At 41.3% G+C, this 17585-nt stretch overlaps 1 protein-coding gene across 3 annotated transcripts; it reads right to left on the reverse strand.

The window, feature by feature from the left end:
* Positions 1 to 6914: 6914 nt before the first annotated feature.
* On the reverse strand, positions 6915 to 15445 carry OLFML1 (olfactomedin like 1). 3 transcript variants are annotated; one of them, XM_030038173.1, is made up of 3 exons: positions 14920 to 15445; positions 12577 to 12862; positions 6915 to 9397 (listed from the first exon to the last, which is right to left on the reverse strand). In XM_030038173.1, exons 1-3 carry the CDS (start codon positions 15043 to 15045, stop codon positions 8619 to 8621), a joined length of 1191 nt encoding a protein of 396 aa, XP_029894033.1. In that variant the 5' UTR covers positions 15046 to 15445; the 3' UTR covers positions 6915 to 8618. The 3 variants fall into 3 exon arrangements, with proteins under 3 accessions (XP_029894033.1, XP_029894032.1, XP_029894034.1); XM_030038172.1 differs by having other exon boundaries at positions 12577 to 12865; XM_030038174.1 differs by having other exon boundaries at positions 12577 to 12675; positions 14920 to 15028.
* Between the last annotated feature and the right edge of the window lie 2140 nt (positions 15446 to 17585).

Raw genomic sequence — 17585 nt, forward strand, 5'->3', positions numbered from 1 at the left:
ACTCTTGTAGAGACATGCAACTGTGGCATTATGGAGACACAACAGAAGTTAGAAAAAAAAATTCAGTTATGCCAGCAGGCTTTGGATTAGGCCCCAAATAGAAATAAATGGGTGAAAATGTCATTGTGAAGAAAGCTGCATGTAAATCAAGCTATTTAGGAGAGAAACAAATGGTATGGGCAGAGCTCTTACCAATATAGTGCAACATGAGCAGTGACCATCCTAGTCTATCAATGAATACTGAAGTCCATTACTCGCTCTAAGCGATGCCAAGCAGTGTGCCAATTCTCCAGCAAGAAAACAGCCTACTGTCATTCCCCAGCACACACTACTGCCTTGCCTGCATGCTGGAGTTCCTCCACATTGGTAAACGGAGCTTGTTTGCACTTTTGATTGGTTTTCTGTAACTGCACTCATTGGATTGTATATTCCTTTTTCTGGGCTTAAGGCTCCATAGAGTGCAAGTATAATAAAAAAAGTGTTATCTTCTTATATGCAATGCAAAACCATGAAAAGTTCAAATAACTTAGAGCCACAGGTCCCGATTTTAGCCTTCGGGAGGAGCTATTTCTTCAGTATTAGGAGAGCTGTGTCTTAATGGTTTAGGTTCTGCAGTTTCTTTTCTAAGCTTCCACACATGTCTTTGCAGCAGCGTCCTCTGACTGGTGACAAGCACACAGGGTGGGAAACAGCACACGGGGAAAGACATGCACTGTTGCATAGCAGGATGACAGTAAGCATGTAATAGTTGCGTTGCTTAAAACCATCCATGATAAATATGTTTTTCTTACATGGTGGCTGCTTACATGAATGCTAACAGATCCAGGCAGATAGAAATGAAGAAGAAAAAAAAAAAGATTATTTTCTGAGAAACAAGCATATCTCTGATGGGCACTGTAAAAATAAACCTAGTTATACTGGCATAATTTACACCATGCTCCTAGCATCAAGCTCTGCTATACTAGTAAAGCAGTTGCTTTTAGCATACAATCTGCAGATCCTTGGCATCCACAAAATCCAAAGAAGAAAGCACACCATTGTCAGAAAGCTTAAATTCATCATACAGGTGTCAATAAATCAGAGAGGGCTGAAAACCCTCCTGTCTGTGATAATTGTGATTAATTCAAGCACAAACAGGACATAATTCTTGCAGATTATCCTGACCTGAGCCAGCTTCTGCAAAAGAGCTGGCAGAAAGAATGGGGTGCATGGAAGATGAGGAGTACCTGTGCAATGAAACCCTGCTATCTGATCTCACCATGGGAAGGGGTGGTCATGATTTAATGCAGAAAATGGATGAGGTAACTACTGTCAGTGAAGAGGAGGGGGACCTTTATCACAACCAAAGCATTGAGGAGTGCTGTTGTCGTTAGGAGGATGATGATCCTGCTGTCACAGTGGAGAATGCTGGATTCTACTCTGAGAGCTGCAGTAAAGCAGAAGAGCCAACCCAAGAGGACCTGCCTGTAGAGTCTGAAAATGAAAATGCAGCACTGAAAAAGCAAAAAGTCAGTGATTCGGATGAAATAGGCACACGGAGAAGAGCAGCACGAAAGGACTTGAGTAATAAGGACAATAGTGGATGTTATCTAGGTGGTGAAGGTAGAGGTCATAAACTGCCATTTGTGGGTTTTTTGTTCCCGATGAAGACTGCTCTGTGTTCATCTCCTTGTACCAATTTCATTCCCATGAATGATCATGGGAACAATCAATCATATCATCTACCTGAAGTGGAAGCCAATGCCCTCTTTCATGCAGTCTTGTCATGGCTTACTACTGCCTTGCCAACAGTGCTTTGTCCTTGCTTTTTGGAGACTGGTATCCTGGAGAAGACTACTCAGTTCAGATATTTGTGATTCTTTCCTTTCAGATTCTGAACAAACCATCCTTATTTTTGCCCTTTGTAATCCCAGAGTTAACCAAATGTCTCTTCTGACTTTCTCAAAAATGCCAGTTTGTGTGCTACCAGTAATGAAAACTAATCGAATCCATATGTATTTATGAGATTATCAGGAAGCTGGAGGAGAAAGTATACCTTCCTTCTCTTACTTGAATGTTAACTGATCAGCAGAACAGAAAATAGTCACAACAGACTTTCTCAGCTGTGTCATTGCTGCTGTAAGCCCAAGAAACTGTCGTCACTACAGTCCACAAAATTCATATGCTACCCTAACCCACAGCCCATTTCCAAGCTTATACCATGCTGCAGGACCAGTGGCCTAATCTACGCTGTGTTCCAGGAAGAGCATGAACAAGACTGAAGTGTTATGAGTTGTTGTGTTTGCCATAGCTGTGGTGAAATGTCTTGGTGAAACTCCCAGATGAGTGCAGAAATCAGACCATACTTTGTGTTAGACAAGAACACTAAAATTATCCCCGGTGATTAATTAAAAAAAAAGCAGTGAGAAGATTTATTCTTAAAACTAGAAAATAGAGCAAGGGTGAACCTCAGACTGAAAAGAAACCCCGCCACTTCCAGGCCCCAAGGACCTCCCTCGGTGGCCTCCAACAGACTCCTCTCATGGTGCCGGCCCAGCGGCCCAAAGGACACCAGGCCCTCTCCCCCTCTCTCCCTCGGGCTCCGTGCAGAGGAGATGGCAGCTCCCCACGCTCCAGGGGCAGGCCAGGAGATGGGGGAGAAGGGCCCACGCAGCACTTGGCAACCAGCAGTTCTCGTATGGAGTGCTGGGAGGCCTTGCGCAGGCCGGCTGCGCCTCCCTTTCCCGCCGGCGGGATGTCTGGGTGCTTCCCTCCCTGTCAGCCGCTGTCAGGCACGGGGGGCTGCGCCACTTGCAGGGAGCCGGGTCGTTGGGGGGTGACTGAAGACCCCCGACCCTCCTGGGACACCGTTGCCACCATCTCGCCTAGGGGAGCCCAGGCACGGGATGAGGAGGGGGCTGGAGCCCCGGCACACAATGGGAGGTGGAGGGCAGTGCCTGTGCCCAAGGGGCAGCAGAAGGGCACAGGGGAGCGATCCCCAGGAAAGGGGCCCTCAGCCCCCCGACCGTCCTCCTCCTCCCACATGAGGACATCTTTCAGGCCACAGGCCCCCCAGCTCCCAGAACAGCCCTATTTGGCCACATGTTGCCACCACAGTGGCCTCCTGATGTCATGAGCTACCTCACTGCCCATTGTTCTGGACCCTATAAATACGGGGGTTCCGGCAGCTGGCCCACAGTTCGCTGAGCTTCGAGGCACTCGGATTCCAGCCATGGTTGGAAGAAAGAGGACCCACAGCAGCGAGGCGAGTGGCTGCCCACGTCTGCGCAGGAAGGCAGAGAGGAGGCTGCAGGAGGGCTGGGGGAAGAGGAGGAGGTGTTGGAGGGGGGACACCATCAGCCGCATGGTAGCGATGGCCGTTGCTCATGTGGCTGATGGTGTGGAGCCCATGGAGGTGGATCCACCGGAAGACCAAGAAGAACCGATGGAAGTGGATCCACCTCCAGCGTGGCTCCCCTGGCACCACTACACTGTGCCAGGGCTCCCCTCCATGACGCCGTGGCAGCGGCGTCGCAGGAGCACCCGGCCAGGGCCCTACCATCGGCCCAGCCACCGCACCTGCCGTTAGCCGGGAGGCCCAGCCTCCACGCGCAGCCATCCAGTGGGCTCACCCGTTCCATCTCCCAGCACCAACAATTATTTTGTTGAGTGCCATGGGTGGTGTGAGCCCGTCTTTCCCATTCCACCCCTCACCCCCGCCCCTCCTGAAGGGGTGCCGTCTCCTCCGCTCTGAGCCCCACGAAAAGGGGATGAGATGACCTGGCTTCCACCAGCCTGCTGTGCCGGGGCGACAGGAGTTGTCCCTCAGAGGGCCACCGAGATCCCTGCGGCCTGGAGGTGGGGTTTCTTCAGTCTGAAGACAAGAAGGTTGCCGGATGGGTGGTTGAAGTTGAAGCCAGACCCTCTGCGGCGGTGCACAAAGAATAGCAACAGATCAAGCACAGGAGTTAGACAAGTGTTCCTTTGGAGAAGCAGAAGACTGCAGCCCTGCCAGGAAGAAGTGCTGGCCTTCAGCATGAAGGTCCCTTCCAGGTGCCTCAAGAGGAGCTCTTTTCAAAGTTGGGCAATAAGCAATTTAAAAAAAAACCCAAAACAATAAACTGAGAAAATAACAGTAAAAATGCTTTCCTCCTCTCTTGTTTGGTACTTTGGCAACTGCGTCTGGACTCCTCTGTCCCCTCCTGGTCTCCCCAGTCCAGGAAAGACACTGATGTGTGGGGTGTGGGCCCAGCCCAGGGCCTTCGAGATGGTGGGGGGCTGGGGCACACGGCACACGAGGGCAGGCTGAGGGTGGTGAGACACTGGAGCAGGTTGCCCAGAGAGGTAGTGGATGCCCCAGCCCTGGCAGTCTTCAAGGCCAGGTTGGCCAGGGCTTTGGGCAACCTGATCTAGTGAAAGATACCTGGTCAGCCTCACCTCTGTGCCAGGGGAGAGCATAGGACAGATCCTCCTAGAAGGTATGTTAAGGCACATGGAGGACAGGGAGGTGATTTGAGAGCCAGCATGGCTTCACCAAGGGCAAGTCTTGCCTGACCAACCTAGTGGCCTTCTATGATGGAGTGACTACACCAGTGGACAGATGTCATCTATCTGGACTTCTGTAGGGCCTTTGACATGGTCCCCCTCAACATCCTTCTCTCTCAGTTGGAGAGATACGGATTTGATGGATGGACTGTTTGGTGGATAAGGAATTGGCTGGATGGTTGCATTGAGAGCAGTGGTCAACAGCTCAGTTTCTGGATGGAGATCAGTGATGAGTCCCTCAGGGGTCTGTATTGGGACAAGTACTGTTTAATACCTTCATCAGTGACATAGACAGTGGGATCGAGTGCACCCTCAGCAAGTCTGCAGAGGACTCCAAGCTGAATGGTGCGGGTGACACACCTGAGAGACAGGATGCTATTCAGAGGGACCTGGACAAGCTGGAGAAGTGGGCCCATGTGGACCCATGTGAGCCTTGTGAGGTTCAACAAGGGCAAGTGCAAGGTCCCGCACCTGGGTCGGGGCAACCCTTGGTATCAATACAGGCTGGGGGATGAAGGGATTGAGAGCAGCCCAGTGGAGAAGGACTTGAGGGTACTGGTGGATGAAAAACTGGACACGAGGTGGCAATGTGCGCTCGCAGCCCAGAAAGCCAACAGTATCCTGGGTCGCATCAAAAGAAGCGTGGCCAACAGGTTGAGGGAGGTGATTCTGCCCCTCTACTCTGTTCTGATGAGACCCCACCTGCAGTACTGGGTCCAGCTCTGGAGTCCTCGGTACAGGAAAGACATGAACCTGTTGGAGCAGGTACAGAGCAGGGCCACAAAAACGAGCAGAGGGCTGGAACACCTTTCCTATGAGCGCAGGCTGATAGGGTTGGGGTTGTTCAGCCTGGAGAAGAGAAGGTTCTGGGGAGACCTTATTGTGGCCTTTCAGTACTTAAAGGGGGCTTATAAGAAAGACGGGGACAGACTTTTCAGTAGGGTCTGTAGAAATAGGACAAGGGGTAATGGTTTTAAACTAAAAGAAGGTAGATTCAGACTGGATACAAGGAAGACATTTTTTACGATGAGGGAAGTAAAACACTGGAACAGGTTGCCTAGAGGTTTGTTCCATCCCTGGAAACATTCAAGGTCAAGTTGGATGGGGCTCTGAGCAACCTGATCTAGCTGAAGATGTCCCTGCTTATTGCAGGGGGGTTGGACTAGGTGACCTTTAAAGGTCTCTTCCAACCCAAACCATTCTATGATTCAATGAAGTTCATGGAAGAAAAAGATTTCAGCGATACTGAGCACAAAGGCAGTGCTTCTGGCATGAATCACTAAAAGGAGAGGTACATGTTTATACTGTTCTTATGCTCTTCCATATGTATTCTTTCTTGATACCTCTTTGAGATTGGCTATTGGGTTGGATAACTCTGGTTGATTACATAGGACTACTCTTACATTTTTATGCTGGACAGGACAAAAATCAACAGGGTTGCATTGCAGTGAGGAAAACTGAAGTTGCGCTTTAGGAAAAATGTTATAGCAGCTGGTGTGTGAATTGATGGAGTAAATTCCCTGCGAAAGTTGTGGAGACCCTATCATTAAAGACTTTAAAGAATAGTTGAGACAGGCTAATTTAATGATGCCTCCTTCTGTCCTTGTTCTCTTATGATTGTACATAAATGTTTTGCCAACAAATCAGTATGAGGATTAACATCTGGGAATTCCAGCTTTTCAAATTGTTTGATTGTTGATATACATTTTTGAAACTAGAAGGCTTGAAAATTTGCCCTTCCTTGTAACTGAACCTCAATTTTGAGATTTGTTATTCTATTTTCTTGGTTTCATTTCTTTTGCATTTTGTACAATATGAAATAATCTAGTGAAGCTCATCCATACAAATCTTTATTCTTTTATCAAAACTAGGCAGTACCTTTCACTCATTCCAGTACGTAAAGGGGGCCTACAAGAAAGCTGGAGAGGGACTTTTTACAAGGGCATCTAGTGATAGAACAAGGGGTAATGGCTTTAAACTGAAAGAGTGTAGATTTAGATTAGATGTAAGGAAGAAATTCTTGACTGTGAGGGTGGTGAGGCACTGGAACAGGTTGCCCAGAGAGGTTGTGGATGCCCCATCCCTGGAAGGCCAGGTTGGATGGGGCTTTGAGCAAGCTGGTCTGGTGGAAGGTGTGCCTGCCCATGGCAGGGGGGTTGGAACGAGATGGTCTTTAAGGTCCCTTCAGACCCAACCCATTCTATGATTCTATGATAATTAAGCTTGGATTTCCAGGGCAACAAGGTTCAGAGAGGACCCTGCCTGAACCTTTGAGGAATGCTCATTGAAATCTCTATACAGAATAATAACATAGCCTTTCTCTGTTGTGTAATAGTGTGGGCATAGCATATTCCAAGAATACCTTTTCTAAAGAGCAGACTCAATCCATATTTACACCAAAAGCCTTTATTTGTTAAGTAAAGAAGATTACACATCCTTTTGCAGTAAAAGATCTCAAAGCATTCGAAAGGTGGCTAATACCATTTTGTATTTCTGTGTTTGTAATTTTACAGATGAGGAATAAAAGGCCAAATAGTTGAATCTACCTTTGACCCATAGTCACACAGGAAATCAATGCCAGCCCACCTTACTTTCAGTGCGAGGATGTGTTTAACTGTGCTTTCTATGGCTTCTGTAACACAGAAGCAATGCTATAGTCATTAAGGCTGCTTAGTTGTCTATACAGTTTCTTTTGCTAAAAGCCGAGCAGCACTGTTGCAACTCAGCAGTCCATACAGTCTTAGTTGTATTCTGGAACTCGTTTTCAAAATCGTTACCTGATATTTGGCTGTTCTGTTGAAGCTATTTTTAAACAGAACAATAGCTCTTTCAGAGTAAAGAACAAAATGGGCTTTCTGTAGAAACAGCTGTGGATTGCTTTTCAAGCACCATTTTTTGTTGGTTTTTTTTGTTGTTGTTATTAAACAAAAATGCAGCTGTCATTAAAATCCAAAACCTACAGCCAGTACCTGTATTTCACAAGTAAAAGTCTAGGGTTTTTTTTGTTTGTTTGGTTGGTTTTTTTAAATATTATTTTTGAAACAAAAATGTGTTTGTATTTACCTGGAGTTTTTCTGTAACTCTGTAACCAGGACTGACCAGTGGCGTTCCCTCACTTGCACTATTGTGCTCATCAGGGCCACCTTTTCTGTACAGGTATTTTGCTGGAGTCAGAGGATAGGATGAGAAAGATTCCACTATGAGCAATGAAAGTGATTTGAAGTATTGAGAAAATGCCTCACAACTAGATTCTGAAAGAGTACTAATAAGAAAGGAAACAGAGTGATATGTAAAACATTTAAAAATAGTGTATGATACAGAACAGATCATCTAGGAACATTCCTTCTGACACACAAGCAGTGATACGCTGAAAAACATTGAAAGGTGGCAAATTGATGCTGACAAAAATGAATATTTAGCTGCAGCTACTGTATCAGCAGGATCAAAAGTGGACTGTACAGCTATATGGGTAATAAAAATCTGGACATTTCATTAAAATAGTCTAGAAGTTCAATGATTAGGAATAGCCTTGATGTAATGTACAAGAACTGTATGTTAAAAATAAACCATGTTCATGAGGATGTATACTCTTATGCTCTGTGATATAATAAACCTCTCCTGTTAAAACTTCATAGATAATTTCTCTGGAAGCATGTGATTTTATAGTGCTTACAAGAAGGCTTCCTACAGTGAGCTTCAGGGTAGTGAAGGCTGTCAGATAATGTGTATTGGACAGGAAGGACTTCTAATTTGATTTCCACGGCACTGAGGCAGAATATATAGTTTTGATAGGAAGAGAAAGTCAGAGATTGATTATTATTTTTTTTAATTAACCTTAGTCTTTAAGACTAGTTTGTGCATGTGTGTGTGTGTTGTACGTGTGGTATTTAGTCATCATGTAATTCATATTAATAGAATCTTTACATATTCTTAATTGGAAATTAGTTTAAGATCACTGGGGTATGTAAGCCTGAATTTATGTAAAATAGATAAAAGTTGTAACAAATGGGAATAATGAAATTTTAATACACTTTAATGACCATGTTGACATGGGACTGCTAGCTTTTAAGTGTAGCTGAAAAGCTTTTAAGACTCTAAACTTTTTGCTTTGTGTGAAGCTTGTAAATGATCTGGGATCCATCACCCCAAGCAAAGAGTTGCTTTTCTTTAGGATTGTAATGTATAGTGGAATGGCTACCCTGACGTTTTGGAAAGTGCAATACTGGGATTTCGTAAGTATTTACAGCATCCAAAACGTCATAAACACATTGTATGCGAGAGGTGCCTCCACTGGGAAAGTTGTAGACAACATAGAGTGTGTTGCATGCCATGAAAGCTGCTTCAGCATCCTTGCTATTGCATGATGTGTCCCAAGTGTGCTCTACTGCCATGGTTATGTGGTTGATTTTAGTAATTACAATGTTTCCTCCAGTCTCTGGTTCTGCATGGATTGCCCAGAGCCCTTGCTCATCAATGGCAAGATCTATTTTTGTAGACGGAGAAAGCTGATAGGCAGGAATCCTTCCAGCCCCTGGCAGTAGCATTTGGTCAGCTGTATTTCTTTTCTGGATATTGAATTTAATTATCTCATTTAAGGAGCCATATCTGTGATAGAAGAGGAAACCCTGATATATGACATGGCCAGTTCCTTCCCAGGGAAATGGCAAGGTGACTCTGCGAGCTTTTAGTGTATGATTACTTTCCATGAATGTCATGATATTTGCAAATTCCAAAATAACATTATTTACAGAACCATTTAATAAATAAATCTTTGTGTGCTTTTTGCCAGGATCTTTCATCCAAGAGCCATGCTTATCTCCAGTCTTCTTAACTACCTTTAGGGACTTAATACCTGCAAGCATGTGGTCACAACCTGCAAGGAAACACCCAAAGAAAAAAAATATTAGAATATCTGTGAATTTTCTAGTTTCCTTTCTTTGAATAACTTAGATTCCTTTTAATGCAGCCGTAAGGCCAGGGTCAATATATCAGTAAAGGTGTCAGCAGCGTGGCTACTGTAAGTAGTGTTGAAGCTAATTTTATACGATATATTCAGTGTCTCCTGCTAAGAAAACTGCATATCTTCAGCTACACAGTGTGTTGTTTTCTGCTCTATTAGACCGGTGTTATCCAAAAGGGATTCTATTTGTGTACCTGAGAGGAGACCAAGAGCACAGTTAGTGATTCTATGGTTATTCTTTTCAGTTCTTTTACAGGGCTGTAATTTTTACTTCAGAGAAGTGACTTCTGTTCTAGATCAACACAGTCAAAGAATCAAATTTATTTCTTATTGAAGGCATACAAATTAAAATCTATTTTCCTGATACACCATGTGTATAGTATTTTTGTTTCAGGAATTCTCTTATCCTCTGTTAGCCTCTTTTTTCTGCATTTATAATATAAAGACAAATAAAAATAGATCATCATAACTGAAAGCCAAAACACTGGGTTATCTTCCCATTCCCCTTCCCAATGCCTGCAGCACAAAGCAACTAGAACAAATATATGTATCACAAAATCGGGAATGCTCATATAATAAGGTGGTCTTTAAATGAACTGGTATGATGTCTGTGTTATCAATTCTTATGCTAGAAGCATGGCTGGTGGAATTACATAGTTGTTTACCTCACTATAGGGATAAAATTGGCACCAGCAGAGAGCGAATCATAGTTTTGACTTCATTATGTTTTGTATGTGCTTTGCACAGATGTTTTAAGACCACAAAGCACCAAGATTGTGAAGACTCGGGCATTTAGACGCTAAGATCTTTATCAAGTACCATCGTTTCCAGGAAAAACTCTACTGCAAAGCATATTAACAAGCTTGTTTACCAAAGGTACTCATAAATTACAAGAGACACTATTTGAAGTTTAAAGAATTCCCTTTAGTGAAGTGCAGCCATTTTAGTAAACAGAACAAACAAAGCCCTAAGGCAGGAAGCTCTGGCAGTAGATGAAATGGAGAAAGCAAAACCAGCCTCCCTATTTGGCCTGATATGAACCTAATGAAGTCAGTGGCAAGATTCCAGTTGCCTGTAGAAGGCAACCTTTATGTCACTTGTGTGTACTGATACCCTCTAACCAAAGCATTTGGATATTGCTGCTACAGCATGGATTTTTTTTCTTGGAAGTCCTCACTCTGAATGCACCTTCCTTGAGCAAGCCACAATAGCTTTCCCAAAACTAACATTTATTGATTAGGTAGATTCTAAAAACTTAAAATTGAATCAAAATACCTAGCCAGCCTTAGAAACATCTTCCTCTGCAGGAGAAATAACCAGATCACTATCTGAAATCTATGAATAGTGTCTCTCTTCTTGAGTGAAGTTTTTTAACTCTCCTTGGCTTTCATAACAGCTTGGAGGAAGATTGAGAAACTGAGACATTCACAGTGAGCAAAAAGTTTACCAAAATTTTTCCACATTCTCCACAATGATACCTTCAAAACCCACTGTTTCTTATCATACCCCCAAATGTGCAGAAGACAATTTCCCCTTTCTCAACCAAAGCAGGATGAGGTATCAACTGCTGCATGTAAAAACAGTGATTCTACTTGATTGTTATTTTCAAGTCTCTGTGAACTTGAACCAAAACCAGTAACAAAGTTGGACTTAAAAAAACATTTTTTTGCTAGAGCTTTGAAGCGACTCAGCAAAAATAATTGTAACTTCTGGTTAATATATGATAGCATAGAAGCAGAGCTGCTATTTGCTAGAGTTGAGGGTCTTGCTGCTTTTCCTAAGTGCTGTAAAATCTACACAGGTACTAATTTTGCCGTCGACTTCAATGGGACAAGCATCTGACTCGTATTGACAAAAGCAGAGTTGCTATGAACTGCTTCAATAAAATTAAAAGTAATAATTTCCAACAAGGGAAAATAGAAAGTAATTTTTCCCCTGTGAAACTCTCAGAAAGATATAATTTTCCAAGTGTCCTTACCACAGTCAGTTTAAAAATCCCCAAATTTTTCTGCCTCTCAAAAAAATGCCTAATGTTCAAAAAATCTATATATGGAAAAAGGAAAGCTTGATATTCAGAGCACTCAGTTGTGGTGTAGGATTAGAGCTTAGAAAAAGAATAGGTGATTTCTTCTGTTATCATCTGCCTTAATACTCTTTTGCTGGGAAAGTTGAAGGAACAAATTGTAAACTTACTTGTAAAATTAAATCAGTCCAATTCTGTTGAAGTTAGTTGTCTAATTGATGATGCTAAAGATCTTTCACCTGGCTTTTTAAAAAATGGCAGTTTATATTATTGTTTATTGTTTATTTTTCATTTCTTACTACTTTTGAATGAAAAGGAAACAGACTACTTCAAATATGTCTACAATATGTAATTTACTTCTATAACTCAACTTTCTTAAGGTAAAGATACTTAAAATTATAAAACTCAATTTATTTTTAAAAAAGTATAGATTGTGTCTATATTCTTCATACTAGGTACCTTAACACTTAATTTTCAAATCAGAACTGAGCTTTGCTTGCAGCTAAGCCAATGTGCTCTCTTGATAAAGTACATGGAGGGGAAAGGGAGAGAAAGAAAGAAAAACAGATGAGGACAGTAAAACAGATGCAAATTGTAGAAGTGAATTAAGTCTTTTTATTAACTCGTGAGTTCATTTTTGAGTTGAGGTTTTGACCCCTGCCCACTCCGAAAAGCATAGACCCATTAATTCCTTGGTATAGCTGCAATACTCAGAAATGCACTGGCATTTTTTCTGGGACTTTGCAAGAGCATACATTTAGAGGCTTTTTGCATTACTTTATAATAAAAAGCAGCTTCCAAAGAATCAATTTGATATGCAGTAGAGTATCTGCAAAATAAATGTTTGAATTGTACTTTCTTCCCTCCCTCTCCCATACCTTTTTTGTTGTTTTTTTTTTTTTTTTTTTTTTTTTTTTGAAGTCTAGTATTTACACAGCCAAAACCCCATGCAATTATCTGTGGTATTCACATAACTTGTGAAAATCTATTATCCCTATATCAGCATGCATGCATTGGCTAGGGGACTGGCTCATTCACAGCACAGTTCTGAAAAGTAAACTGTTCTTACTTGCATTAAGCATGAGTTTAAGTTTCTTTTTTTCTTCTGCTTCTTCAAATAGCTGCTGTTTCACCAGGTCCTCGTGTACTTCTATACATGTATTAGAATCTGTGACAGATCCAAAATAGTCAATGTCCCTTTGTGCTCGTTCAATTCTTGTTAGCAAATTCTCTACTTCACTTTTAACCTCAGCCTTATAATTGTTCAGTCCTGCCAGGCGTGACAGTACCATCTTTGAAAAGTCTCGGAATTCTTCCACGTAATCCAGTATGTCTTGGTTGCATTTTTCCAGCCTCTTCTTGAGTTAGAACACAGGAAGAAAATACATGGATATACGTGTATATTCTCTATAGATTACAACCTCATTCATGATTACTTTAAAGACCATGCTATTCTCTCCTTTCCAGTCCCCCTGCCCCCCATCTCTTTCAAACCGATCGTCTGTTGCTGTGTATCTAAGTGAAGAGGACATATTAGACTGGCACTAGCATTCACAGTTCTGGGCAAAAATATACATTTTTTTTCTTGGTGTGGTTACTGACAACCAGCTGCTTTGTTTTGCTGCCTAAAGAGGGAAAAGTGTTCTGGTGGAAACAGCCAGAGATACTTAAGGGCACATGATCTCTCATTACTTGCTTTCCAGAAACTTTTCAGAACTCCTCCTGTAGGACCACTGGTGAAGTAGTCTCAAAAAGTTTTCTGCAGGAAATCTACAAATGTGAACGTTTCACATAAATACACCTCTTCTGACCAAGACAGTATCTAGTGTGGCTATTTTTCATCCATTTAAAATGGAAAATGGAAATACTGACATCTCTATGTTTGAGAAGGTTTGGGGGTTTTTTTGTCAAATTGTTGGCTGTATTTTTAAAAAACTCTAGTTGTTTCTTTATACCTAGATCCAAATTATCAACATTTTTAAAGGTGAGGAAAGTGGCTTCTCTGTTGTAACGCAGCTGCTTGTGTAAAGATCATAAGTGGCCTGAAAATAGAAGCCCAACTGCCACTTTGGGAAGATGAGGAAATTGAGCCAGTATTTAAGCCCAAACACACAATTGTGGTAGATCTAACTGCTAGACTGGGTGTTCTGATTTGGTGCTTTATGCACAAATTTCAGGTGTTTTGTTTTAAGGTGGTGTTTGGCTAGGAGATGTCCGAGTTTACTGAATGATTAGTGCAGTATGCATGTGTTCTGTGTAAACTTGGTGGTGGTGGTCTGTTTGTTTTGTGAGGTGTGGTTTTTGTGTGTGCCCTGCCTCATTAATATGTGTGCCCCCCCCCCCCCCCCCCCCCCCCTTATACATGACCGTAAGTCCCCAGGAAGCTGTTGAATTACTTTCTACAAAAACTTTATTTTAAATGTTTTCAAGTGTTCTCTTCAATACCTGCCCTACCCTTTTTCCTGTTCTTTCTTTGGTGCGCCTTGCACCAAATGTCACAGGTAGAATTGCATCATTTTTAATGGGCCAAAGGAATGGAAATTACCATGTGAAGTTATTCCTACGGTGGCTAAGAAAATTTAAATCTAAGTCTACACAATGGGAACAGAATACCAGGCTAGTCCTTCAGTTCCTCCTGTGTTGTGAAGTTAAGACCAGTGAGAGCTTAGTACAAAAAGGGAATGCAAGCTCAGGCAAGTTAAAGCTTCTCTAAAAGTCTGCCAATACAAGTCAGGAGCCAAGGACATGTTAATGATTTACGATAAACTATGTATGATTACAGCATGCCAATACCAAAAAGGTATTTTGCAGTACTGGTAGTTTTTTACTGCAGAAAAAGAAGCAGGTACTGGTACTTTTATATAATTAATTGGAAGCAAATACCTATTTCAGTCTTCCAGCTGTAAGGGGATTATTTCAACTCCTAGTTAAAATGCAGATACATTGCTAGTTTACACAAATGTGTCTTGAACTACTCTTTCTGGTAGGTTCATCTGTACATAGGAAAAATACCTGATGAATTTCTATCTCCCTGTTAAAACTTGACAGCATTTCTACTGGTGACAATATGGTTATACTGTTCCCTAGGACAGACAGTGACAGTACTATAAACATTTGCATATTTAGCTAAATCCACTGATGTAATAAAAAAATGCAAGTATATATATAACATATATATATAACATTATGAAATTATATCCTGCAACAAATAATGATGTGGTAATTAGGAATCATTATAGTTAAAGTCTTAGCTACAATTTTACTTATTTATTTGAAAAAGCTGGAAATTTATCTTCCTGGTATTGTTTATCACACAAACTGTTCTGTGTTCAGACACACAGAAGAACATTCATACATTTTCAAACCTCTTTGCAGTTAGGCAGTATTACAGAATGATACAGCTAGCACATACCTCTAAAGATAGAAAACGCCGGTCAATGTAGTTCATCAGCGCTGCATCTTGCATCATATATTGTGCTGCTCCCATGACGCTTGTGAGGAATGGAACTAATAAAAATCGAAGTTGCAAGACTACCATTGTTTCATAAAATTTTGAAGCGAAATAGTAGTGAATTAAGTGTGTGTGTGTGCGTGTGGAGGGCAATCCCAAACACTACTGCCAGTCCAGGACTAAATGAAATTCAACAGTTGTCTGATGCCGTGATGTGAAAAAGTAATACTAAAAATAACTAAAAAGTTAAAAATACTGTGGCTGCAAGTATTAAAAAGACTTAATATGGCTGTTGCAGTTTATCATTAAAAAAATAAAGTTGTGTGTGGAAGAGGAACTGAATGTGTTTATTTGTAGAAGCCAGATGACTGCTTTCCAGTTTGTGATCCTATGATCAATCCCAGATGTTCAGTACTGAGTCACATAAAGCCTGTAGGCCAAATTTTATTAAATACAAATAAAAATAATTTATTTCCCCTCCTTTCTCCTCCCATCTGCTTTCCCGTGTGACCAACACTGTGCAGTATGTACTTGGTGAAAGTCAGCATAGATTCAAAGTCAGTGGAGCACTGGTCAGTCTTTCACAGGAAGATCTGATGCATAATGTCTGTAGCTATTTCAACAACCACAGCTGTTACTATAAAACAATCTAAAGCAATTGTTTTCACTTGCAGTATTCAGCCTATTTACAGTAGGACTGAAAACCATAGATAAAATTATTAAAAAAAAAATCTTTTTCCTTCCTCTTCCTCTCTTTTGTTGCCGGTACTTTTTCAGCTAAAATCAATACCCTTAACACAGTTCTGTGTCAATTTAATGGAGTCCTTGATAGGTCTCTTGTCTCAGAAAAATAATTCTACTTAGGATGACTTAAAAATTAATTACAATTAACTTACATGAGCCTATTGCATTTGAGGCAATTTTTATTCATGCTTTTTCATAATTTCCATGACTGAATGCCTTGTCTGGAAACATACGTGGCTATGCTAACATTGTATTCACTAGGAAACCGTGTGTTAGGATGTTAGAAAGCTCCCTTTGTATGTGAAGCCAAACGGGATGTCTCTATTTCTCTTTCTCAGAATTCTCCACCTCTTCATTCCCCCCCCCCCCCCTATTTTTTCCTCTACTTTTTTTTCTGACATTTACACAGCTTTCCTTTTCTTTCTGTCTTGTGTGTAAGCACGTGACTTGTGACAGAATTCATGAAAATGTGTCATAGCAGGCAGATTTTTACCTCCATTTGCTTGATTGTTGTGAGGTACAGTTATATGTGCTTTATAGGCAAATTTCACAGAAGCACACAGATAAGTATTTTTTCTTTTAATATTGCTTTATCCTAAGAGGCCTAAACAATTTGCCATTTCCTATTTACAGGCAAAGTCAGTGATGAACAGGGAGGCTAACACTTCATTCTCCACTCCAGTGTCATTTCACTTTACTCCAGAACTCCTGCCTGGGAAGATGGAAAGCTTGCCTGCTTGCATCCTTGAAGGATTATGCACTGAGGACAGACACCCTAGGAAGTGTATAGTCTTCCTTGATTATGTTGTATGGAAATCCTTGACAAAGTGTGCTGTTTTCTTTCCCACAAAATAATCAGCTTCAACACTGGGGAAGAACACAGAAAAACAATCCCTTTTCTAACCTCCTAGGTAAACCTGGAATCCTTCAGAGTTGTTCTCTGAGTTTAGTATGTCTATTACAGTAGTCGAAGGTAATGATCAGGAAACAAAGACTGTGGGAGTCAATAGGTTAATTTCTTCATTTAGTGGAGGGAGAAATCCTATCTGTGTAAAAATCCGTCATGGTTTGCCTGCTGTTTGGAACATGCTTGACTTAAGTTATGACTGAAAGTCCTATCTTAAGGTAACATGAAGCAGCAACTTCACTTTATGACTTTTAATATTCTTTTTCATTGCAGTCTGTAGTCTAGGTTGGCATCTAAAATAAGGCAGTAGTCTCTTTGGACAATTTTATTGGAGTATGTCAGAGCATCAGTTATAGCAGAACTCCTTACTGAAAACTTTTCCTTAGAAGGGGTATTATAGGTTGTGTCTGAATTTTTGATAATTACAGACAATTCTTCAGACTTCACTAGATGAACAATACCATTTCTCAGTTTCAGAGCAATCTTATTTCTGTTTGAATCCAGACCACCTAAGCAAATAAAATACCCTAAGCAAAATATTACAAACTTACTATCAAGAAAGCATACTTAAAAGTCAGGATATAGATATATAATTTCTTTCCTTCATCTTAAAACAGGGACAAATCATCTACAAAGCAAAATATCTTGAACTGCTAAACATCCTGTAAAAGCTTAAGCATGCTGTGTAAGAATCTGGATTTTGTAATGTTGCTCCATCATTTCTTAGAATTACCAGCAGCTGAAAGACCAGAAGGTTCCAAGGATTTCTCTTAATGAGACATTCTCATGCTTATTAAACCATAATTTTATTGTAAATGGCAATGATGGTCCATGTCAGATGCAGTATTCTGGGAGGGCATGCTATAGCATCTGGTTAAGAACTGAGCTTTGTTGTTTTGTTTTGTGGTTTTTTTTTCTTTAGTTGTTATATATTTTCCAGTTCTGTTCTGCCTATATATATACACATGTTTTTTAT

The sequence above is a fragment of the Aquila chrysaetos genome, chromosome 16, assembly GCF_900496995.4.
Source record: "Aquila chrysaetos chrysaetos chromosome 16, bAquChr1.4, whole genome shotgun sequence".
Lineage (NCBI taxonomy): Eukaryota > Metazoa > Chordata > Aves > Accipitriformes > Accipitridae > Aquila > Aquila chrysaetos.

Coding starts and splice junctions, on each gene's coding strand:
- OLFML1 (XM_030038172.1), bottom strand. CDS start 15,045: ATGGTAGTCTTGCAACTTCGATTTTTATTAGTTCCATTCCTCACAAGC. Junction 12,866..14,919: donor GGCGTTTTCTATCTTTAGAG/GTATGTGCTAGC, acceptor TTCTAACTCAAG/AAGAGGCTGGAAAAATGCAA. Junction 9,398..12,576: donor TAAACTCATGCTTAATGCAA/GTAAGAACAGTT, acceptor GTTTCCTTGCAG/GTTGTGACCACATGCTTGCA.